This window comes from Podarcis erhardii, assembly GCF_964252035.2.
Source record: "Podarcis erhardii genome assembly, chromosome: 3".
In the NCBI taxonomy this organism is placed as follows: Eukaryota; Metazoa; Chordata; class Lepidosauria; order Squamata; family Lacertidae; genus Podarcis; species Podarcis erhardii.
The window spans coordinates 21,969,181-21,993,142 of NC_138507.1; the positions used below are offsets into that span (position 1 = coordinate 21,969,181).

At 41.9% G+C, this 23,962-nt stretch overlaps 2 protein-coding genes across 4 annotated transcripts in view; one reads left to right on the forward strand and one right to left on the reverse strand.

Moving 5' to 3' along the window:
* Positions 1-19,523, forward strand: RNASEH2B (ribonuclease H2 subunit B). Of its 3 annotated transcripts, none has more exons than XM_081857355.1 (11): positions 1-147; positions 3,484-3,555; positions 5,665-5,772; positions 6,185-6,261; positions 6,898-7,012; positions 8,119-8,183; positions 9,656-9,761; positions 11,126-11,207; positions 13,591-13,633; positions 14,490-14,570; positions 16,048-16,461. In XM_081857355.1, the coding sequence occupies exons 1-11, from the start codon at positions 63-65 to the stop codon at positions 16,153-16,155; spliced, it is 942 nt and encodes a 313-aa protein (XP_081713481.1). In that variant the 5' UTR covers positions 1-62; the 3' UTR covers positions 16,156-16,461. The 3 variants fall into 3 exon arrangements, with proteins under 3 accessions (XP_081713481.1, XP_081713482.1, XP_081713480.1); XM_081857354.1 differs by having other exon boundaries at positions 2-147; positions 6,895-7,012; XM_081857356.1 differs by lacking the exons at positions 14,490-14,570; positions 16,048-16,461 and adding an exon at positions 17,978-19,523 and having other exon boundaries at positions 6,895-7,012.
* The window catches only part of LOC309338613 (guanylate cyclase soluble subunit beta-2-like), an 18,354-nt gene continuing 13,756 nt past the window's right edge, over positions 19,365-23,962 (reverse strand). Inside the window, exons 13-15 of the mRNA XM_081855933.1 lie at positions 23,584-23,744; positions 22,531-22,629; positions 19,365-21,811 (exon numbers count right to left, since the gene is read on the reverse strand). Of these exons, the coding sequence (XP_081712059.1) occupies positions 21,702-21,811; positions 22,531-22,629; positions 23,584-23,744 (370 nt within the window). The 3' untranslated portion in view covers positions 19,365-21,701. The remainder of the gene's footprint in view (positions 21,812-22,530; positions 22,630-23,583; positions 23,745-23,962) is intronic.

The window sequence follows — 23,962 nt, forward strand, 5'->3', positions numbered from 1 at the left end:
TTTTAGTTTTTGTATGTCTAGGGTTACAGCGAGGGGCGGGTCCGCCGCGAGCAGAAGGCAACATGCCGGCTGGGAGGCAGCGGCGGCTCTTGGAAGCCTCGGCGGGGAATGGAGGCAGCGGCGGCCAATGGGTGATCGTTGCGCCAGGTAAAGAACTCCTTGCAAAGAGGCGCGGGGAGAGGGCTGCTGCAGCTGTGAAAGGATGGGCTCTTTTGGGGGGTGGAGGTGGAATCTCTTTTCATTTGAATGGATGGATCTTCCCTCCCTTGTCCTGAAGTTATGTTGCCCTCTTGGGGCAACGCGTGTCTGTGCGCGCGTGCGTATGTATGTATGTATGTATGTGTGTATCCCCTAAAGGCATTTCTGGAGGATTTGATCAGTGCCATAAGGAACAGAAAACATCTCGGCGAGAATTCGCAGAAACGAAACTGGAAGTCACTTCCTGGAGCACTTGGTGCTTTTTTTTTTTTTTTAAGAAAAGGGGAGGTGGTGGAGCCTGCTAGCAAGATAATGAAAATATGATCGCTTTTTAAAATGAGTTGTGGCCGATAAAGGCCTCGATCCAAAGAGCTGCTCTTACACGTGTCCAAGGGGGTCTGGACTTGTTTTCCTCAGTTTACTGCTGTGCTACGTTGGGACAGCTACGATATGGCCCCAGAGGATTTGCTGTTTAGAGCTGGTGTGTGTGTGTGTAAAGAGCATAAATATATATACTGAGGGCATCCCTAAGGTCTTGCTCTAGCATCTCATTGGATCACAGCCATAATCATACCGGTTTGTATTTCTGTGGCGGTTGCAGTCATGAGCGGGAATTCATGGTAAAGCTAGTTCTTTGAACGCAACGTTGGAGACCACTATTAAAATGCTGCAGCATTTGAACTGACTTCTGTGACATGCAGACATTGCAGATTTTTTTAAAAAAGCAGGGGGTTTGCCAATATTTGCAATGGGTGGAGAAGATAGGTCAGAGAGGACCTTCTCACAGTTGTGCCCTTCTTTCTGGCACACACATGCACGTGCATGCATGTCAACTTGTGTGTGTGTGTGTGTGTGTGCACAAAGTGTGGGAGGATGAGACACAGGAAGCAAGGGTTTCCTCTTTCTGCCTTTCTCCTGTCACTCGAGTTTCTGTGTCCTCCTGATCTTCTCAGTCTGACCTCTTTCTCCTCCATTTCATCTGCCTCTGAGATGGGATTCTGACCATGTACACATGGCCTGGTGTAGCCAGGATTTATTTTCAGTGGCGGGCAGGCTTTATATTTGGGGGGAGCAGAACCAAGTTATCTGCAATGCAATTGGTCAGTTAGTTAAGTATTTTTATTTATTTACTTGATGGGGGGAAGCTGCCCTCCTGGCTACGCCCATGAGTCTTTAACATATCAAACTGCAGGAGTGGGAGCCTGCCAGTTAAGACTGTTATCCCATGTGGCAAAACAAACACTCAGATCCCCACAAGGAAAGATCTAGCACACCAGGGAAAGATAGAATCATAGAATCATAGAAGAGTTGGAAGAGACCACAAGGGCCATTGAGTCCAACCCCCTGCCAAGCAGGAAACACCATCAGAGCACTCCTGACATATGGTTGTCAAGCCTCTGCTTAAAGACCTCCAAAGAAGGAGACTCCACCACACTCCTTGGCAGCAAATTCCACTGTCGAACAGCTCTTACTGTCAGGAAGTTCTTCCTAATGTTTAGGTGGAATCTTCTTTCTTGTAGTTTGGAACCATTGCTCCGTGTCCACTTCTCTGGAGCAGCAGAAAACAACCTTTCTCCCTCCTCTATGTGACATCCTTTTATATATTTGAACATGGCTATCATATCACCCCTTAACCTCCTCTTCTCCAGGCTAAACATGCCCAGCTCCCTTAGCCGTTCCTCATAAGGCATCGTTTCCAGGCCTTTGACCATTTTGGTTGCCCTCCTCTGGACATGTTCCAGTTTGTCCGTGTCCTTCTTGAACTGTGGTGCCCAGAACTGGACACAGTACTCCAGGTGAGGTCTGACCAGAGCAGAATACAGTGGCACTATTACTTCCCTTGATCTAGATGCTATACTCCTATTGATGCAGATGTTGTGGTCCAACATGTTTCCTGTTGGTGTGAAGTTTCTTTTATGTCAGGTGACATTCAAGCCCACGCAGTATTTTACCACATCACCGCTCTTATTGCTATGTTTTGTTGCGTGTGTAGACTAGGCCTACGACTGTGGAGAATGAGGGCTGCTCCCCTGTCCTGCTTTTTGCCTCTTCTCTCTTCATCTTAGCTGTTGCTGTGCTTTGCACTGCTCTCTCTTTTCTTCTCCTTTATTCTGCTTTGCCTTCCAGCTTCAGAAAGCATGGAGAGAGCAATGGCTCTGCCTAGCTGTGTTTTCAGGTAAAATTAGGATGAGTAGCATGAAATGTTGTGGCAGCTCATACATACTCTCTCCATTCCTATGAGTGATGATGATGTCGACTTGGTGAATCTGAGTGCACAGCTTCTAGATTGCAACCCTGTTTAATAGAAGTCTGTACAATGGTACAGTGGTGCCTCGCAAGACGAAAAGAATCCGTTCCGCGAGTCTCTTCGTCTTGCGGTTTTTTCGTCTTGCGAAGCAAGCCCATTAGCGGCTTAGCGCTATTAGCGGATCAGCTGCTTAGCGGATTAGCGGATCAGCTGATAAGCGGCTTAGCGGATCAGCTGATAAGCAGCTTAGCAGATCAGCTGATAAGCGGCTTAGCGGATCAGCTGATAAGCGGCTTAGCGGATCAGCTGATAAGCGGCTTAGCGGATCAGCTGATAAGCGGCTTAGCGGATCAGCTGATAAGCGGCTTAGCGGATCAGCTGATAAGGGGCTTAGCGGATCAGCTGATAAGCGGCTTAGCTGATAAGCGGCTTAGCGGATCAGCTGATAAGCGGCTTAGCGGATCAGCGGATCAGCTGATAAGCGGCTTAGCGGCCTAGAAAAGGGGGGGGGAAACCCCCACAGGAACTCGCAAGACATTTTCGTCTTGTGAAGCAAGCCCATAGGAAGTTCGTTTTGTTAAGCACCTCCAAAACGGAAAACCCTTTCGTCTAGTGGGTTTTCCATCTTGCGAGGCATTCGTCTTGCGGGGCACCACTGTACCTCGGGTTGCATACGCTTCAGGTTACAGACTCCGCTAACCCAGAAATATTACCTCAGGTTAAGAACTTTGCTTCAGGATGGGAACAGAATTCGTGTTCTGATGGCGCGGCAGCAGCAGGAGGCCCCATTAGCTAAAGTGGTGCTTCAGGTTAAGAACAGTTTCAGGTTAAGTACGGACCTCCTGAACGAATTAAGTTCTTAACCTGAGGTACCACTGTATTCAGAAGATAGGGGCTCACAGATCTCCTGGGGGCAATTCTTACTCTCCACAGGTAACAAGGGAAGCCTCAACCATATTTACAATAATAGTATTTAGATGTGAATATTTTTAAATATATAAAGAGTATATCTCACTTTGGAATTTCACTTTTTTCAGAATCTGCTACTAATCTGCCAAAGAAGCCAGGCTCTGAGCCTTTATTTACAAAACTGCGTAATCCAAGTACAGGCAAGTCTGAAATTGTAATTCTTCCCTTACCTTCAAATTTGAATTACCTTGGTTCTGGAACACCTTGTGACCCGAATGTTTTGGCTCCCGAACACCGCAAACCTGGAAGTGAGTATTCTGGTTTGCGAACGCTTTTTGGAAGCTGAATGTCCAACGAGGCTTCTACAGCTTCCGATTGAGTGCAGGAAGCTCCTGCAGCCAATCGGAAGCTGCGCCTTGGTTTTTGAATGTTTCCTGAAGTCGAATGGACTTCCGGAACGGATTCCGTTTGAGAACCAAGGTACCACTGTATTTCCTTTGTAGGCTGAAGCTTTAAAAGGACGTGTTAAAAAAGAATAGGGCTTTTGGTCTATTCAGTAAATGTTTTCTGTAAGATTATGTCTGTATGTTTCTGTATGTTGTGAATTGTGTTTTGCTGTAAAATACATGGGTTTGGGGGGCTGAGTTAAGCTGCCAACTGTTCCTCTGTCTCAGAGCTAATAAACCAATGGCTACATCCAAGGCATATTGTTGTTGACATCTGTCTGTCTCGAGAGACAATGGAGTGTGCCGCTGGGGGTGAATTAAAACCACTGTCTTAGGAGCACTACAAGCCTGGGCAATGTGTATGAAAGTCCTGGGCTGCCCAGATTCATGTCAGATTTCTTTGAAATTAATTCCCAAGGGTCAAAAGGACTGGGATATGTTGATCTCACATGATATCTGTAATAGACTTAGTTCAGACATCATGCCAAACTATAGTTAATACAGGGACACAGGTGGCGCTGTGGGTTAAACCACAGAGCCTAGGGCTTGCCGATCAGAAGGTTGGAGGTTCGAATCTCCGTGATGGGGTGAGGTCCCCATTGCTTGGTTCCTGCTCCTGCCAACCTAGCAGTTCGAAAGCATGAAGTGCAAGTAGACAAATAGGTACCGCTCCGGTGTAAACGGTGTTTCCGTGCACTGCTCTCGTTTGCCAGAAGCGGCTTAGTCATGCTGGCCACATGAGCCAGAATCTGTCTGCGGACAAAAGCCAGCTCCCTCAGCCTATAGAGCGAGATGAGCACCGCAATCCCAGAGTCATCCGCAACTGGACCTAATGTTCAGGGGACCCTTTACCTTTTATAGTTAATACTATGGTTTTGTAAATCTACTTCAGGTTATGATTTCCAGTTTTGCTTTGCTGGCTGACTGCAAACCACGGTTTGCCAGTTTATACACGATGCTTACATTCAGATGGAACACGTTAAGCAAATTTAGCTTGTGTCCTGCCCACCTAGCAGTTTGAAAGCACGTCAAAGTGCAAGTAGATAAATAGGTACCGCTCCGGCGGGAAGGTAAACGGCATTGCCGTGTGCTGCTCTGGTTCCGGTGTTCCGTTGCGCCCGAAGCAGCTTAGTCATGCTGGCCACATGACCCGGAATCTGTCTGCGGACAAACGCCAGCTCCCTCAGCCTGTACAGCGAGATGAGCACCGCAACCCCAGAGTCGTCCGCGACTGGACTTAACGGTCAGGGGTACGTTTATGAGCTGCCTGCTTGTGCACACAGCCTGAGTCTTCCTTCTCTCTTCCTTTCCTGGAGCAAGGAAACAAACCACAGAGTTGGCTGGCTTGACATTCTGTCCAAACCAGTGTTTGTGTTCCAACTCCCCGCCCTGAAACAAACCACAGTTGCGGAGCGCTTATTGCTTCTCTCTACAGTTAGCATAACATCCAGATGTGATCCCTTCCAAACGATCGTTAAGCTTCCTAAACCATGGGTCGGCACGGGAGTTGTCAACTATTTTGGACCCATGGGCACATTTGCAAACTAGGAAAACAATGGTGACCCCCCCCTTTCACCCATGCATTGCACAGCAGCCTATTCTGTTAGCTACAATATAATGCTTCTTTGCAGCCTAAGGGGTTTCAGCGGGTACCTGGGAAGGTCTCTGTGGGTGCACGAGTTGGCAATCCCTAGTTTCAGTGTAATGCTTAAACTTTTCTATTTGTTTGAGTTTCTTTTGCACTTAAGGTTTGCATATACTCCGGCATTCTCCTGAGAGTTTACTTTCCTCTTTTGATTGGGGGTGCCTATTGGCAGCTTCAGAAATCCAAAACCAATATCTGTGTCGTCGTCGTTTTAACAGGACAAGCAGCCCTTTACTTGTTTGGAAGTGATGGCCGTCAGGTGTTTGAAGTGAAAGCTTTTCATGAAGAATACCGGTCGTGGTTTATAGGCGAAGCTGTTCAACATGGTGAGCAGTGTCCTCTTTCTCCATTTGCAGCCTGATCTTCAAGCAGTGATTCCTCGTGATTTTAGGCATACACAGATTCCTGAGCTACTACAGCTTAGTTTATCCTCATTTACATGTAACGACCTGGGCAAAGCTTTATGCTTCCATTGCCCTCAATTCAGATCTGTATAAGAATATACACAGGAACATAGGAAGTCTTACACCAAGTCAGGCCTCCTAGCTCAAAATTGTCTACATGGATTTGCTCCTGGATAAAGAAATACGTTTGAGCACCCAAAATCAAAGAAAGAAATATTTTATTTGGGGTATAGTACCTATTTCTTTACTCAAGGGAAGATTGAATTTATCAAGGGAAATTACTATTATAATTATTTATCTATTGTCACGATGATGCTTTTTTATATACTTTTAGATGGACGGCTATTATTTGCTACACCAGTGGATCCCTTATTTCTTTTGTTGTTTTACCTTACCAAGGCAGAGAAAGAGGTAGGTAACTCGAAATTTTTAAGGATGCCATTATATTGCTTTTCTCCACAAACAACTGTAAATTAATGCTCTGAAGTAGGTAGGTGTTCAAGTGTTGTAGTCAGTAGACTCCACTACATATTATAATGTGTTTGGGTACTACCTGGTTAGGTTGTCATGGCTGTCACTTGAAATGATTAAATTATGTAGAAAACAACCCCTGTAGGGCTTCAAGCCAAACTGGAACATGTATTGTGAGGAAGAAAGATTGGCTATTCCAGAGTTCTGTCCGTAAATCTTTCTAGTGAAAGAGAGAGTACAAAATCTTATTGCCTTTTGGTCTGCTAATTCTGTTGGTGCATTTTCACTTGCAGAACTTGTATTTATCCTTCACAACAAAGTCACTAGGAGTTTAAAATACTGCCTTTTTTTTAAAAAAAAAAACACACTTTATTTAAAGACCCCTTTTTCATCAGTCCGAAATAACTGTTAATGCTTCGCTGTTCTTTAATTTATTAGCAGCTTTTGGTATTACCTGTCAGCCATCCATCTCTAGCTGAAATTACCTGGCCACAAAAAAAAATTATTTCTGGCAAAATATTTTTGAATCACTTTGATCCATTCACCATTTTGCTTTATCTTCCCTTTTTCCAGCAGGGAAAGTTTCAGCCTTTGGATCAGTTCCTGGTAGACGAAGAGTTCTCTTCCTGTGCAATGTTGCTAAACTGCAAGAACGTTTCGCAATCTGTTCACCACCTAGCAGATGAAAAAGGTACAAGATCTGACAAATAAAATGAGCAAGCAGCATTTGATACAGGTTTTACAGTCCTTTGTCAGTTCATGCTGTTAGGGCAGTGAAGGTTTGTCACAGTCAGCCTTCCCAGGGCTTCACAAGCCATACATGCAGAAATAACTCCCAGTGAACCATGTCAAACTATAGAGGGTCTGTATGAGAGAGGCCACTGAACGCAGAGTATTCATACTTTCACAACAGTTTCTGCAATTGTGAGTGCCAGGAATGTAAGCTGAAACTCTGAGTGTGTTCAACATGCCCAAGTTGTAGAGGGAGGAACTGTAGCTTAATTAGTAGTAGAGTACATTTTTTGCATGCACATGGTCCCCGGTTCAGTCCCTGACATCTGTAGGTAAGACTGGAAGAGAGCCCTCTCTGAAACACAGGAGAGCCCTGCTAGTTAATGAGCAAAATAGACCAATGCTTATAAGGTTGTGTGTGTGTGTGTGTGTGTGTGTGTGTGTGTGTGTGTTTCACTGGTAACCTTGTGTGTGTGTGTGTGTGTGTGTGTGTGTGTGTATGTATGTATATGTATATCTACAGTGCTTTTTTCTGGGGGTACACAGGGGTACGCATAGCCCTAAACATTTTGGGAATCTAACGGGAGAAGAAACTATTTTTTTAAAATAAAAAAATAGCTTCTTCTCTAGCACGGTGAATCATCAGTTCCATTGCTACCTCTGATGACGGCCTCATTTCCTGGCCCAGTGTTTCCTGAGTCTCAGATGGAAGTGAGTGTTTAATATGTGAAGTAGGAGTTGGAATCTAGCACGGTGATTGGTCGGTTTTGTTGTATTTACTGTATTTATTTACCCCGATTTGAATTATATAATGGTGATTTTCTTGAGTCAAAATGAGAGTACCCCTAAACATTTTTTTAAAAACGAAAAAAAAGTACTGTATATATGTGTGTGTGCGTGTGTGTGTTTATAAATGTGTTCACTGGTAACTTTGTATGGATGCTGAAATAAAATATCTACTGCAATGTCTTATTTCATGTCAGAGCGGTATATAAATTCAACAAATAAATATATAAATGTCATGAAAGTACAAACCTAAATACGAAGTGACTCTTTTTGCCTCAGAAATAGGTGGCCGAAAATTTTACAAATACAGCGAGGAGAAAGCACTGAAGTGGCTGAAGAAGAAGGTATCTTTTTGTTAAAAGAGATTCTTTTCTATTGTGATGAATTCTGAATATTATGTGTTGCCTTGTACAAAAGCCAGGGACTCTAGTTAAAACTGAAAAAATGTAACAGTGCTATGAGGATGCAGCCGATTTCTAAGGACCTTCCTCTTCTTTACCTGCACTATTGAATGCCTTAGTTACACCAGACCGGAAGGAACCTTCACAGTAAGTGTCCCATGTTCCTATGTAATTTCTGGGACGGATTAGATATCAGTAGTTGTCAGTAATTTCCTGCAGATTATCCCAAACTCCACCTCCACCCGCTTCCGCTTTGTGACTGGCTCAACCCTTGGGCAGCCATTTTGTGACTGGTGGACTTCCGTAATTTTCAGCCAATTCATGTGGAACCATGGGGGTGCAAACTTTTGAGATTTAGTTAAGTACAGAAGGCATTGAGATTGTCATAAAAGATAACAATGAAATACAGGTACCTCGGGTTACATACGCTTCAGGTTACATGCGCTTCAGGTTAAAGACTCCGCTAACCCAGAAATAGTGCTTCAGGTTAAGAACTTTGCTTCAGGATGAGAAAAGAAATCATGCTCCAGTGGCGCAGCAGCAATGGGAGGCCCCATTAGCTAAAGTGGTGCTTCAGGTTAAGAACAGTTTCAGGTTAAGTACGGACCTCCGGAACGAATTAAGTACTTAACCTGAGGTACCACTGTACATGTGCTCTCATGTTGCACTCGATTCAGCACTTAGAAAATATGACGCTCCTGAACTAAGTTTCACATTTGCTTTGCATAGTTACTCGTCTGAAAATGAAGTGGGGCGGGGGGGTGGCATTCAGGTGTAATGCAGGATTTTCCCTCCCTGTCACCTCTCCACATTTTTTTGTGAGCAGCTTAAGCTGTATCCCACTTACTCATAGACTCATAGTTGGAAGGGATCCAAGGGTCATTTAGTCCAGCCCCCTGCGATGCAGGAATCTCAGCTAAAACATCCATGACAGACAGCCATCCAACCAACCTCTGCTTAAAATCCCCACTTTTTCTGCTGTAGTTGTGCTAGCTTAGTTGTGATCACTCTACAAATGGAATACCTTAGTAGCCTTTGCTGGCTGCAGTAGGAAAAAAGAGTTTGGTTAAGAAAACCTTTAAAAAGTGTATCAATAATTTGCTAAGTTTGTAGCTATTTTAACAGTAAATTGTATGCCGTAAATGCAGTCCTCTGTGATTTTCTTCTGAGCAGTTACATTTTACATGAACGGAAATGTCTCAGGAGTGCCACTTTTTTCTTGCACAATTTTCATTCATCCCACCAAAAGGGGGTTTATTTGGGCAACCGTAGAAGATTGTGACCCATGTCAGTATGGTAGCAGCTACAAATGTGTGCTAGATTTCAGTTTGTAGGTTCAGGGTTTGGCTTTGGTGGTACATTGCATGTACGCACAACGGCAGCGATAAGCCCTTCTGTTTTGCGGCTTTTGTCAGGTCGACCAGACTGTCAAAGTGTTAAAAGACAATGACATACCTGTGGGTGGAAAGGTGCAGTCTGCTACATTTATCAGCGGCAAACGGAACACGGATGCCACTGAAGGTAAGGGGATTTAGGTCCCAAGTGAAATATAAAACATTTATGCTGGTAAGATTTGTACAGTACTTAATTTGTTCGCATACATGATTTTCTCTTGCAGTACAGTGGTACCTCGGGTTACATACACTTCAGGTAACAGACTCCGCTAACCCAGAAATAGTGCTTCATGTTAAGAACTTTGCTTCAGGATGAGAACAGAAACCGTGCTCCAGCGGTGCGGCAGGAGCAGGAGGCCCCATTAGCTAAAGTGGTGCTTCAGGTTAAGAACAGTTTCAGGTTAAGAACGGACCTCTGGAACGAATTAAGTACTTAACCCGAGGTACCACTGTATTTACATTTTCCTTACTGTAACAACTCCCATATGACATCAGCTTGTGTGTTGCATTTTCCCCTCCTTCACTTAGTTACTTTTCCAGGCATTCTTTTCAGTTTCTCTTAATTTTTGTGTGTGTGGTGTTTTTATAGTTACCAGGCCACAATGCACCCATCTCCCTCCCCAAAACTAGTTGATGTTCCCAGCACTGCTATCCTTTTGAGGCAAAACAGATAATAGTTGCTACCTAACTTTATAGCCAGTTTTATGCCTTCAGGAGTGTTCAGTTGGAAAGAGAAGAGAAGATCAGACAGGGAGAATTAACCCATCTGGTTGCCTGGGCTTATGAAACCAATAGGGAACATTTGCATGGCCATCTGTGTGGTTTTCCATCCCTTTCCAATTTTATTTTCCCCCAAGACACAACTAATACGAAGCTGACAACCATTGCTGCATTTTAATTATGAGTGACAGTCGGGACATACCGTATTTTTCGGACGCACTTAGTTTTTGGAGGAGGAAAACAAGAAAAAAAAACCTGAATCTCAGAAGCCAGAACAACAAGAGGGATCGCTGTGCAATGAACCCTCTTGCTGTTCTGGCTTCTTGGATAGCTGCGCAGCCTGCATTCACTCCATAAGACGCACACACATTTCCCCTGACTTTTTAGGAGGGGAAAAGTGAGTCTTATACAGCAAAAAATAGGGTAAGTACTGCTGGCATGCTGCAAGCTGTCTATAGCATTCGGTGTCTGCTCTTTGCAAGTATTGATTCCGTTTAGGGCAGGTGTGAGAAGTCTTTGGCCCTCCCAACTGTTGCTGGACTTCAACTCCCATCAGCCCTAACCAATGGCCATGCTTGCTGAGGGTCAGCGGTTCCCCACATCTGGTTTAGGCCAAAGGGTGTGTGAGATGCACTGATGGGAACACCACGAAACTAAAGGTGCGGATCACTCATCACAGATGGAAGTGGTAAACTTGGGGCAGTGTTAATTAGGAGACTGAGCATTCTAAAGGAGAGATTTTTTTTAGCATTTATTTTGTTTTTCTTTCAGAGGACTATATTCGCTATGCTCATGGTTTAATAACTGAATATGTTTCTGAAGAGCTGAGTACTGCACTAGCTCAGTATTTGAGGTGAGTGTACAAGCTTAATGTTGTAAGGGATAACTTTGATGACAATGACTGATTCCCCCCCCCCCCCATGCTTTAGCTCTTTATATACAGTGGTACCTTGGGCTACATATGCTTCAGGTTACATACGCTTCAGGTTACAGACTCCGCTAAACCAGAAATAGTGCTTCAGGTTAAGAACTTTGCTTCAGGATGAGAACAGAAATTGTGCTGCGGCGGCAGTGAGAGGCCCCATTAGCTAAAATGGTGCTTCAGGTTAAGAACAGTTTCAGGTTAAGAACGGACCTCCGGAACGAGTTAAGTACTTAACCCGAGGTACCAGTGTATTAGGTGGAAAGGATCCATCTGTGTGTGTAATTTCCAGCCAGTTATTTTGGAACCCGGGGGCGCAAACTTTGAGAATCGCTGATTTAGTTAAGTACAGAAGGCATTAAATATTATAATGAAATACTGAAATTGCTGCTTTACTGCTGTTTCTGCCTTTGCTGGGTTTGTTTTTCTCTTTCCAATTTGTAAAGACCGTACACATGCACTTGATTCAGCACTTAGAAAATATGACGCCCGTGACTAAGTTTAACATTTGCTTTGCATAGTTCCTTGTCTGAAGGTGAAAGGGGAGGCTCAGGGGCCAATGTGGCCCTCCAGGTCTTATCCCAGGCCACACAGCCTTTCGAGACACACTCCTTCTCCCCAGGCCTCACCACTCACAGGTCCTTCTTTACACCCCCACTAGAATATTTTTTGTACATATTACATTTTCTCCTAATGCTACTTTTATGTTTTTTAGTCTTCCTGCCCACTGCTTACATCATTTGATTATTCGGTTGCATCTGAATTAATATTTGTTGTCATTTGGTTACAGATAGGTAGCCGTGTTGGTCTGCCATGGTCAAAACAAAAAAATAAAAAAATTCCTTCCAGTAGCACCTTAAAGACCAACTGAGTTATTTCTAGGTATGAGCTTTCGTGTGCATGCACACTTCTTCAGATACACTGAAACAGAAGTCACCGGACCTTTCTATATAGTGAGAAGGTGGGGAGGGGTATTACTCAGAAGGGTGGTGGGAATGGGTGATTGGCAGATAGCTGCGATGAGCCTGTTGACGACTCTTAACGACTGCAATAGGTCTAACAGGAAAAAGCAAGGGGTGAGAAGGTGAAAAATGGCTTTGTCATGTATAATGAGATAAGAATCCAATGTCTTTGTTCAAACCAGGTCTCTCCATAGTTTTAAGTTTGGTGATAAGTTGCAATTCAGCAGCTTCTCTTTCCAGTCTATTTCTGAAATTCCTTTGTAATAGAACAGCTACTTTGAGATCTTGTATAGAATGTCCTGGGAGATTGAAGTGTTCTCCTACTGGTTTTTCTGTCTTGTGGTTCCTGATGTCGGATTTATGTCCGTTTATTCTTTGGCGTAAGGTCTGGCCTGTTTGTCCAATATAGAGAGCTGAAGGACACTGTTGGCATTTTATGGCATACACAATGTTAGACGATGAGCAATTAAAAAGTCCCGAGATGGTATGTGTGATGTTGTTGGGGCCAGTAATGGTGTTGTCCGGGTGTATGTGGCAGCAAAGTTGGCATCTGGGTTTATTGCAGGCTCTGGTGCCAGTGTCCGTGTTAAGTCTGGTTATAGTATTATTGTGGGTTAGGAGTTGTTTAAGATTGGGGGGCTGTCTGGAGGCAATGAAAGGTCTTCCTCCCAGAGCTTGAGAAAGAGAACTGTCATTGTCCAGGAGAGGTTGTAGATCTCTGATGATGCGTTGTACTGTTTTAACTTGGGAGCTGTATGTGATGACTAGAGGTGTTCTGTTATTTTCTTTTTTGGGTCTGTCTTGCAGCAAGTTCTCTCTGGGTATCAGTCTGGCTCTGTTGATCTGTTGTCTAACTTCATCTGCTGGGTATTTTAGTTCTAAAACACACAGGGAATACAACTTTGAAATAAAAGTAGAATTCTTATTTTTTTTGTGTGGTGCATGGCTGTTCTAGCCCAGAAGTTTTTATTAAAGTTTTCACAATGCAATCAAATTATATTTAGAACAAATGAAGTCAGAGAGAGAGAGAGAGAGAAAGAAACAGCAAAGCAAAGAGAGGAAGGCAAAAGAACAAAGAAAGGAGAGGATTGAAGATTAGGGGAAAGCTCGAAAACAGGGCCAGTTTTACCCTAATCTTCAATCCACATACAAAAAGTGAGAATCCCCAGCTCCCACCTGGAAAGCTTTCCCCTTTCCCCAGGCTCCCACCCTGATAAAAACCCACTCTTGCTTGTCTCCAACACAAAAACTTCAAAATAAATAGATGAGGCACTTACTGATAAAATATTCTAGCTTGATAGTTCTAAAATTTGACTTCCTTAACCTCTTTTCTTTTTTGTTTTGCTTTCCAGGCTCCCACAAATTGCAAGTCCTCCGGCGGAGCCAGCATCCAAGGTAATGAATATTTAGGTACTGTTGGATAGGTATCATTTTCATCCAGTTATGCCCTGCGTTCCTTCATCACGGAACCTGAGGGCAGTTTGCATGGGGTTTTCAGGCAGATCCCTGTCCAGGCATTGGCCAGACTCAGGTGAGCTTAGCCTTAGCGAGGTGGTTGCATCGTGAGCCTTCAGACCATGGTCTGGAACCCTGGAGATGATGAAAAAGAAATGCTGTACCAGAGCAATCCTTAGAGGAGAGGAAGTCAAGTCTTGAAATACTTCTTTTCCCATTGATAACAAACTCCCCACCCCCATTGATAACTGGGCTTTTTTAAAGCATCTAGCTGAAAGCATGAAACAGTGTCACAGTGTTCGGCAAGATGTAAGAAGAATGTGCAATTATTTTTAATCACAGACATTTTAACCAATCAAATGAGGAAGACCTTTCAAATTGACTGGTACATAGAGTATATGTTGGCAATGAAGTGCTACAATTATGCCTATGGTTTTCAAAGCAGGAGTTATACGGATGCATGCATGATAAGAAAATACACTTGTGTCTTTTGTATTAATGTCCTTGGCCTCTCACTTCCCCAGGTCCATACTACTTCCACTTTTCAGATCTCTGCTTCCTCTTCTCATAGTCTTCTTCCTTTATCCAACCATTCTCACTTAGCATTTTTCCCACCTCTGCTTGCATGTTCTGCAATTGGCTTACCCACTTAATCTAGAGGACAGGCGATAACTGCTTTGGATGACTTTATCACCATTGCTCACATTAAACCTGAACGTTTTTTGTTTACGCTGAAGATCAGTGTATACAATACACTGTGATTTTTATGGAGCAAATCCTCACTCTAACATTGCAGAAAAGGAAATTATCAGATGCCCCCGTGGAAGCAGAAGAGGATTACACCAAGTTTAATACTAGTGATCTGAAAAGCAAAAAGGTGAGTTGTATATCGCTTTTCCGACTAGCTTTTTGACTAGCAGCCTCATTTTCTTGTAGGATGCTATTTACTCAGGAGAAAGTAGAATACATATTCTAAGCATGTACAGTACATTCTATCCAGTGCTATTTTTCCAGTAAAAGGGGTGTCAGAACTCACCTTGAACACCTCCCTCATTCTCTTAGAATGGCAATGGCATCCACCTGAGAGGTGCCAGAATTGAGTTCCAGGAAGTTCTGGCTGGAAAACCCCCTTGATACTATATGTGAAGAAAAAACCCATTAAGTTTTAGAATAGTATATTCTAACTAGTTCAAGAAATGGTGAAAATATTGGTGGCATGAATTTAAAAGGCTTTCATGGCTATCCAGGACTTGCAAAGGACTTGTAACTTGTAAAGCCTTTAATAACTCTGCCTCAGCAGTATCCTGGAATGTTGAATCCATTCCCTGAGTTCCTCCACCCACAGTGGGCCACTTTAAGCAAGGGGTGTGTGAGAGAGGCTCTGCCCATCGGTCAGTCACCTGACATCACTATGACATCAGGTGACCCATTTTTCCTTCATAGCACAGCTTGAGGCCAAGCCTTGCTATAAAGGAAAAGCAAAGCTGTGCTTTCAGCAGAGGTCAATTGATCTATGGAGTTCCCATTGGGGAAGTCCATAGCACAGCTGATTCCATTGTTGGTGACAGCAAGCCTCCCTAGTTAAGGAACAATTTTCTAACATATTCACCCCGAGCAGTTAGGATGTTTGTGCTGTCTTAGGCTTAGGGCTGGAGTGTAGCTTACAGGTGACACTCTTAGCTTAGTAAAAAGGAACTTGAGAATTACGCACAGTACAAAATTTTGGAGCAGGCATAGTACAGTATTTAAGATGTGGAAAGAGTTGAGTAGTCTGCATAATTCAGTTCAGTTTACTCATAAAATATGTTGGATAACCTGAGAAACACAGACTTTCAAGATAAGGAATTTGAAGCAGCAACAGTAGTCTAATTTTACTTCTTCATTTAACCTTTCTTTTTTTAAAAAAAATATACTATCCTTCATCACAAGATCTTAGGGCAGTTCACTGCATGTGTGGATGTGCATTAAAGATGTGTATATTAATCTTTGTTTTTACTGTATTGTTTTTGGGATAAAAACATGCATTTAACTTCAATGTATTCCCAGCATGATCAGGATTCTGGTGTCTGATGTTTTCATAAATGTTTGTGCCGTTTAACTGATGAAACATCCCACCTATCTAAATGTGAAGAAATGTTGTCTGGATCAGGCCGAATGTCAACTTTTTACATTAGCCAGATCTGCAAACCATGTGATTACATTGATCTAATTATCCCCCAGATAAAATATTTAGGCGCATGGTGTGAAGGGATATACAAAAGCTAAAGGATATGTGTAGTTTCTGCTTGATAGGCATGTGATATAGCGTGGAAACTGTACCTTAGTCTAACTTTTTCCTCTGTTTTTATTTCCAGGCAAACAGTAAGATGTCAGCTGCTCAAAAAGCCCTGGCAAAAGTTGACAAGAGTGGCATGAAAACAATGTCTTCTTTCTTTAGTTCAAAAACTAAAACAACAAAATGAGACTTTTGATAGAGTAATTATTTTTGTATAGGCCAGCTTCTTTCTCACTTCTTTCCTCCCTCCCCCCCCCCAAGTTTTCAGATATCCCTTTACTTAAAGTTAGGGCTCAAAAGTAGAAACAGTACTGTGAAAGTTAATATTGTGTAAAACAAAGTCAGGATAGCCTATTGTAGTTCCCACTGGGAAAACTCATTTTGGTAATTTATCATATCAGCCAATATGCTTGTTTATTTAGCACTGTTAAGCTACAAAGTGCACATTGCAATGTAATGTAATGAGGTAAAATAAATTCATTTCTGAAACAGATATTTCTTGTTTCTTGTCTTTTTAATGGATGTGGATTAGGGAAATGCCAATTGTTTCCTCCTTTTTTAAAAAAACCTGAACTGGGTTTTCCCCTCCCAAATGGTTTTTGTTGAATTTCAGAATATTAACAAATACAAAGTGCGGGGGAAATAAGTTTCTAAGGCATACAAAAACTAAAGAAGATAAGAGTCATTAGGATATAAGAGCTCATTTTTAAGAAATCGCTTTTCAGTTTTAGGAACTAACGATGTACTAATACTAGGCAAATTCTAATACACTTTGCCATTAACATGGCAGTATTTTGCTTATTACATTAGTGAGCTGGATTTTTTGTTAGCCATTATGCTTCAGTGTATGGTTAATCTCAGTTTCTCAAGAAAAGTGATGTGATACATGATTAAACGTGTTTTCTCCATGTTGTGAGTGATCCTTGCTTCAAGAATATCAGTGATTCTTTCTGTGCAATAAGGACAATTTTAAGGGACATCGTTTTAGAGAGTCTGCTGATTTAAACATAAAAGTTTATTAGAGAGAGTTGGACACTTATTGGAAGAAAGTCTCATATACAGTTACCCAAGCTGAGGTTGGAGACATCTCCTTATTAGCTAGAATGGAAAAGTAGCTCTCAGCAAGACTACAAGTTGGCCAAATAATTTTCCATATAGTGACAGTGGATCACATCCAATGTTGCTGTTCTGGTAAAACAGCTTGTGCAACTGAACTTTCCTCTCCCCTGTAGCTCCTCCCTCCATCAGTGCATCTTCAAAATCTGTCCCAGCGAGTTAAAGGACCCCCCAGAACAGTTTTTTTCCCTGCCAATCTAAAATAGCACACATTTTGTGTGGGAGTAAATTTATGAGGAAAGATGGGTGTGGGTGTGTACACACTCACACACCGTATTTTTCTGTGTATAAGACTAGGTTTCCCCCCTTAAAAATAATGTCAAAAATTAGGGGGCGCCTTATACTCGCCGCCATCTCGCCCAATTTTCTTAAATCTGAGTCCCCAAAAATAGGTGGTGTCTTATACATGGGGGCGTCTTATAGTACAGTGTGTGTTTGTGTGTGTGTGTGTGTGTGTGTGTGTGTTAAAACAAGCCAGTAACAATGTTGTTAAACTGACTCTGTTTATTCAAACAGAGGAACACTGATACGGTCGTCATGAAACCATTTTCAGCAGAGCCCCTCATTTACTAAAAGGTGGCGTTTTTGTAGGGGGGTGTGTGTGTGTTTTAGGTTATTTTAAAAAATTGCGCCAAATGTACCAAAATACTTATGGGAAAAGAGAGCAGTTTGCTGTTTGAAACTGACTTAGAAATACAATGTTACAAAAAAATGTAAAATAGTGCCTAAAAGCAATAAAATCCAATAGCAATAAAAGAAAATAAAACAGTAAAAAGTATTTTTAAAAATGTTGTTAAACTGACTGAACTGTCAAAATGAAAGTGTTACAAATACATTTGTTGACAAATCATCTGGGTAATAATATTTATAGATGTGCTTTTTTCTTTCACTAGATGTCTGCTCGTCACCAGAGGAAGAGATGAAGGGAATGAAAGGAAATGTGGATGCCTTGTTTTAATGTGGAACATTCCTAAAACCATTTTAAAGAAATGCAAATTGTATTGTTAGAGACTGTTATCCAGGTGAGATTTGCTGGTAGAGCTGGAATTCGATGAGGTCAATTTCCCTTCTGGTATGTGGTTGGGATCTCTCGCTTGAAGTTCTAGATTTTGATCTAGTACAATTATTCCTTGTCCTTTGAGCAGTTCTGGCTTGGTGCACCTTGTCTGCTTACTGCTGTCTGCTTCCAGCAAATGTATTGAGGGGCTTGTCCACATGTGAGCATTATTTATCTGTTAATCCACTTTTTCCCATCCAAATCAATTTGGAGTATTCCACACTTGTGCATACTTGAATTTGTTTCTGAGGAGAAACCACAGTCTTTTGCATTCATACTGATAGGAGTTTCCTTTTCTGTTTGAACCTGTCTTCTCATTTGTTATTATGCCAATTAAGTAACAACAAGGAACACACACAGATAGCTGTGCACCTTGGGTTTTTTATTTATCTGAAAAATATGCATAAGAAGTGTGCAGTAGGCATAGCCAGGCAGTTGTAAATTTGCTTGTGCAGTTTTCTGGTTTCAGCAAATCTGATGGTTCAGAATTATAAACACACAAAGGGGAAGAGGCTAATGCTAGTGCCATTTCCTTGTGCAGTTTTCTGGTTTTGTGCAAATGTGAGGGATCAAAAGGAAAAAATATCCTCCCTTCATGAATGTACCAGAAATAGTTACAAGAAAAGAAATGAAAAGACTAAGGAGGCAGTGGGATGGAAGGGGGTTAGCCGAAAGTGACAATTGATCCATCCACCCCAAACTACCAAAACAAATTATTTGTGACCCTGAATGGAGTGGTTTGGAGTCCAATTTCCAGCAATTTACCAATCAGGATTTGTATTATTTGAGGTTAACGTTCTGGTACTACACAAATTACATGTGAACGCAAACCTACAGCAAACTCTGGCGTGGGCAAGCTCTAGATAATACTGTTTAATCTTATTAAGGGCTTATATAGGTAATTTATTTTCCTTTCTGAAAAAGCACAACATCTAACCCTTGTGTCTATGGGAGGAAAGGTAACTGAAGGACCACTTGCTCCCAAATAAACTTGCCTGTATGTTTCTGCCTTCAAAATGGAGGCAGATGACAACAAGAGACAGGGCCTTTTCTGTGGTGGTTCCCTGGTTGGGGAAAACTCAGAGATACTTGGCTTGTGCCTGCTTCACTAACTTCCTGAACTTTGAAAGGTTGATATGTTTCTTGCACTACTTGTACTACTGTTCTGATGGCTGGGTGTGTGCTTCTCCTCTTCTTTATTTTTAGCAATTTAATGTTAATAATGTGTTGTTGTTTTTACTTTTTTATTGGGTTTCTGCCATGGAAACTTCTGTTGAAAGTTGATATGTCAATTTTAAAAAGTAGTTTAATAAACCAGGGACTATGCAAAGAACCCTTTACCCTGGATTATTCCCTTCACAATAAAGATGCACTTTCCCCCACACATGATTCCTATCTTCCCTTAAGGCAGGTGTTTTGTTGTGGCGATACTGCACTTTCCCCTCAAATCGCATTATTATTTGTTTGAGGAAAATGGAATTTTTAGAAGCTGTGTGCTGTTCCTCTACCCGAGCAAACTCCAGTGTACCTTATTTAGAAGAAAGTACAAACCATAAAACTTCCCATTGTCCTCCACCAGGTCATCTTGTTTAAATGTGTGTCTGGTTAATTTTTCTTCAGTTTTTTGGAAGCTATGTCCTGGCTCTGTTTGATAGGACACCTCTATCATCCTAGGCACGTTTATACAGAACTATTTTTTGTGTTCAAGAGGGTTTACTCCTTAGAATGGATTTCAGGCCTAGTATTCTTGGGATATCAGGCACCAAAAAGTGTCTTGTGCAAATTAAAGTCAAAATGTAAGTGCGATGTGCTTTGACAGACCATGGAGAAGATTGCACAGCACATCTTTCCAGTTACAGAGTGGCGTTTGTGTTGTGCAGTTCTACTCAGTATTGTTCCAGAGCAGATTCCAATGTATAATTAGCAGAGTAAAAATTTAAACACATTGCAGGATTCCCCCCCAAAATAGGCCAGAGACAATTATATTTCATTCAGCAGAGCTTTATGGCTACTGAAGGCAAATGAGCATAATGGTCACAAATCCAATACATTCAGGATTGGCCCTGTCCATAAGAAATCCAGTTGCAGCAGACCTAATTTAAACTTACAATAATGAATGTAAACCTTACCACTGAGCATACTATGTACAGAACACCACACCAGAAGGAAAAGAGATAGAAAGCGAAGGAGTACAGCTCCTCCTGAAATTTACCTCAGGAAATGGGAAACACCACAGTTTACCCACCTGCCTAACACCCCAGGAACACCTGGCACAGTCATGGCATTAAATAAACTGTCAATTGCTGACAGTTCGCTCTAAGAACTCGATAAGCTACGTGTCTCATCGTTCGTGAGCACCAGCAGAAGTGGTAAATCTTATTTCAGAAAGTGCCAGGAGCTGGTAATTGGGTCCATGCTGATTCTAAACAAGGGCTTTTGGGAAGGAAAGTTTTTGGGCATACTGAATCACAAGAAAGGTGGGAGAGAGATTTTTAGTCTCTAGTGCCACCTGAAAGGTGAGCTAGTGCACTGCCTGTTGCCCTTTGCTGATTATTAATGGCAGCTTCCCTAAGGAAGCCTGAAGAGAAAGTTGTCCATGTGGCATTAAGCCCTTTGTAGTCCCCAAATTGCTGATCAGGAAAAGACTTGCCATCTGCAATTAACAGGGACTTGCTAATGTTTTGACTCTTGAGATGTATGTTTTTAGGACCTGCCTTATTTTTGTAAAATGTTAACTCATTTTTAAACTGCTTTTAATATTGTATAATAATAATTTTAACATTAATGTTGTGCTTTAATTGCTGTAACCTGCCATGAGACCTTAGGGTGAAGGGCGGATAACAAATTGTAATAATTGTAATAATAATTGCAGTCAACAACAACAACAACAATTTAAGGGAAAGACTCAGACAGAGATTTTGTTGTGAATAAAAAAGTAGGGGTGTGGGGGGTTTTTTTGCTTTATAAATTAATTCCATTGTGTCAGATGTGATTATTCATATAAATAAATCTGAGATAATTCATCTTGAATTGTGAGAATGGTGATTAAAGCTAAGCCCTGTTTCTGATGGACATTTTATTGTCTATTGTTCTTTGTTGGTCACTAGTTACCCAAAGGTCTCCAAGCGACTTAGAACACCTTTTAAAACAATCATAAATATACCATTAAAGAATATATAAGACCCATATCATTCATCAATTATGTATTTATGCACATACAGACAAACAGCCCCCTCCCCCAATCACATAGCTTTGCATAGAAAGGAGAACTGTGCTTCTTGTGGCTTCTCTCATCCTATCCAATGTGGCCAAACATTACAAGAAGGAAAGAAGTTTCAAATGAAATGAAGCCTTTCATGCTTGGCCTGTAAGGAGTGCAAACTCTTTAAGAGAAGGATAAAGTAGACCATTTGTTCTCAGCAAAACATTGCCTGCCCTTCCTTTGCCGTTTCTTTAATTCATCACACACGGTTATGTTCCAAGCTGTGGTGTAGGTAACATGCAGAAGTTCTCTCCTCCACCCCCCCCATTGAGTTTTCATTCCTCATATGACCATTTTTCTAAAACAGGACGCAAAGTGCTGAGGGAGCCGCACTCTCTGACAGATTAGGAAGTGAGACTTCTTTTTTCTGCTGTGAATCCTCTCCGCGGGGAGCATCACTTTCAGCCCCTAACAGGTAACCAGGGAGAAGGAAACCAAAGGTGCGAGAAAAACAATCAGGAATATTCTAATTTAGAGCCAATTTGTTAGCCATCCTAGAGGTAGCCCCATTATTGTCTGCTGCCGCAAGGGAGTACAGTAATTCACATGGGTAATGATAGTTCACGCAATATTCCCCCCCCTCCAATTCAGTTCTACTCTCATTTTTGAAAGGGAATGTGCATGTTTCTGCATCCTGGTAATCAAAGCAACAACAGTTCCAAGAGGCAGGGGAAATCGGCAAAAATCCCATTCTCTCTCTCTCTCTCTCTCTTAAATGTGCATTTTCCACTTTTTTTTAACATTCATCATACATACATTGCCCATCACATATCACTTCCCAGTTCATTTCTCCATGGCATTCTATGCAACCCTTATTCTGCTGCATATTCTATTATACCATCCAATTTTAACTCATGTGTTTCCTTTATTTAATACTTGATTTTTTAAAAAACCCATTCTCTTCCATTGAGGTTCAAAAGCCCTTGCACTTATAGAATTGCACCAATTGAATCAAGCCTTCTGGATTCACTATAGCAGCAGATTTATTTGAGGCCGCTAGAAGTTTTGAGGGATGGTGAGTTTATTCACTTCCCCCCTCCCTCTCCAAAATTGGGGAGATAAACATGAGTATGGTAACCAATACTAATCCCACAGCTTCTGTGCATTGGGTGAACATTGTAACAAACCTGCCACATCTTCTAAATGCTCTGCGTCCCTGGCTGTAAGAGAATCTTCAGCATACTTCATTATTACAACATTCTTGCCGTGATCGTTTTCCAAAGTGTCTGCTTCAACAAAAAAAGAAAAGGGCTAGTATTGTGTAAATTCTATACAAATTAACACACCTCCTCATAATTCATTCCTGAAGTCCGTGCAACTTCCGAAACTGTTTGAAAACTAAGGCGCAGCTTCCGATTGGCTGCGGGAGCTTCCTGCACTCAATTGGAAGCCGCGTTGGACATTCGGCTTTGTGAAAAACGTTTGCAAACCGGAACAATTACAGTGTTCGGGAGCCAATTTGTTTGACAACTAGGCCATTCGGGAACCAAGGTACCACTGTAGTAGTATTTATTAAAAGTCTATGCTGCCTTTCTTCCCAAAGGAGCCCAGGACAGCAAACAACAAAGCACCAAAACAAACAGCTAAAAATGAAATAAAAACTTAATTAAAGCATTTAAGAACCATCAAAAGTGCATCAGCTTGGAAATTCCAGCACCAACATATTGAGGCAGAATTATTATTACTGCATTTAAAAACAACAACAACTGGAATGCCTGTTTCTCTGTTAGTTTTTGCTTGGTTTTCTCTGAATTTGAGCTGAGGATTCCCTTTTTGTATCTCACCAGTCAAAGCAGATGAGCAAGATTAATCCGTTACGGAAAAGACAAGTAAGAATCTTGTGCATTCAAAAGGCTAATTGTAAGGTGACGTGAGCTTTTGACAGGAGTCTTATTTCAAATCCATGGCGGCCTTGAAACTTGGTAGATTCATTTACAAATAGAAGCAGTTTTGCACAGCGAGGCTCAAAAATAAAGTGTAGGAAAAAACAACGCTTGATTTCATAAGAACTAGGCCTGCCCATGGAACCTAAATCCAAGAATATAGAGATGAATACATCAACCTCTTAGTGCAGATACATCACACAATGTAGATAGTGGCGGAGCAATTTCATTTCAGAACTGACACCTTACATGATGCTATAAATATAAGAATTTCTCTGTCACTCAACAGACTCACACCATTGCCGTCGCCATTACCAGATGTCTCTTCCAGTCGTCCCATTATTTCATTCTCGGTGGCATGGAGGTTTTTCCTCAGAAAATGCGTTGTCATTTTCCCTTTTCCTTTGACCTGTATCTCTCCCCTTTCCACCATCTCAAACACTTGGTGTGATAATGCTCTGTTGAGTGCGAGAAGCACAGCAATTGTGGGGCTCACAATTCACCCATTTCCCAAAATCCTCAGGTGTCCAACACCTCTGTCCCTCATGATACTGCCTGCTCCTCCACCCGATTCCACGCTGCCAAATTCTACCCTCCTTGACGCTTATGCATCTAAGGATGTGTGCACTCCATACCTTTTAAGCATGTTCAGAACGTGTTTTTCCCCACTCAAGGA

Coding starts and splice junctions, on each gene's coding strand:
- RNASEH2B (XM_081857354.1), top strand. CDS start 63: ATGCCGGCTGGGAGGCAGCGGCGGCTCTTGGAAGCCTCGGCGGGGAAT. Junction 148..3,483: donor ATGGGTGATCGTTGCGCCAG/GTAAAGAACTCC, acceptor CACTTTTTTCAG/AATCTGCTACTAATCTGCCA. Junction 9,762..11,125: donor GAACACGGATGCCACTGAAG/GTAAGGGGATTT, acceptor TTTTTCTTTCAG/AGGACTATATTCGCTATGCT.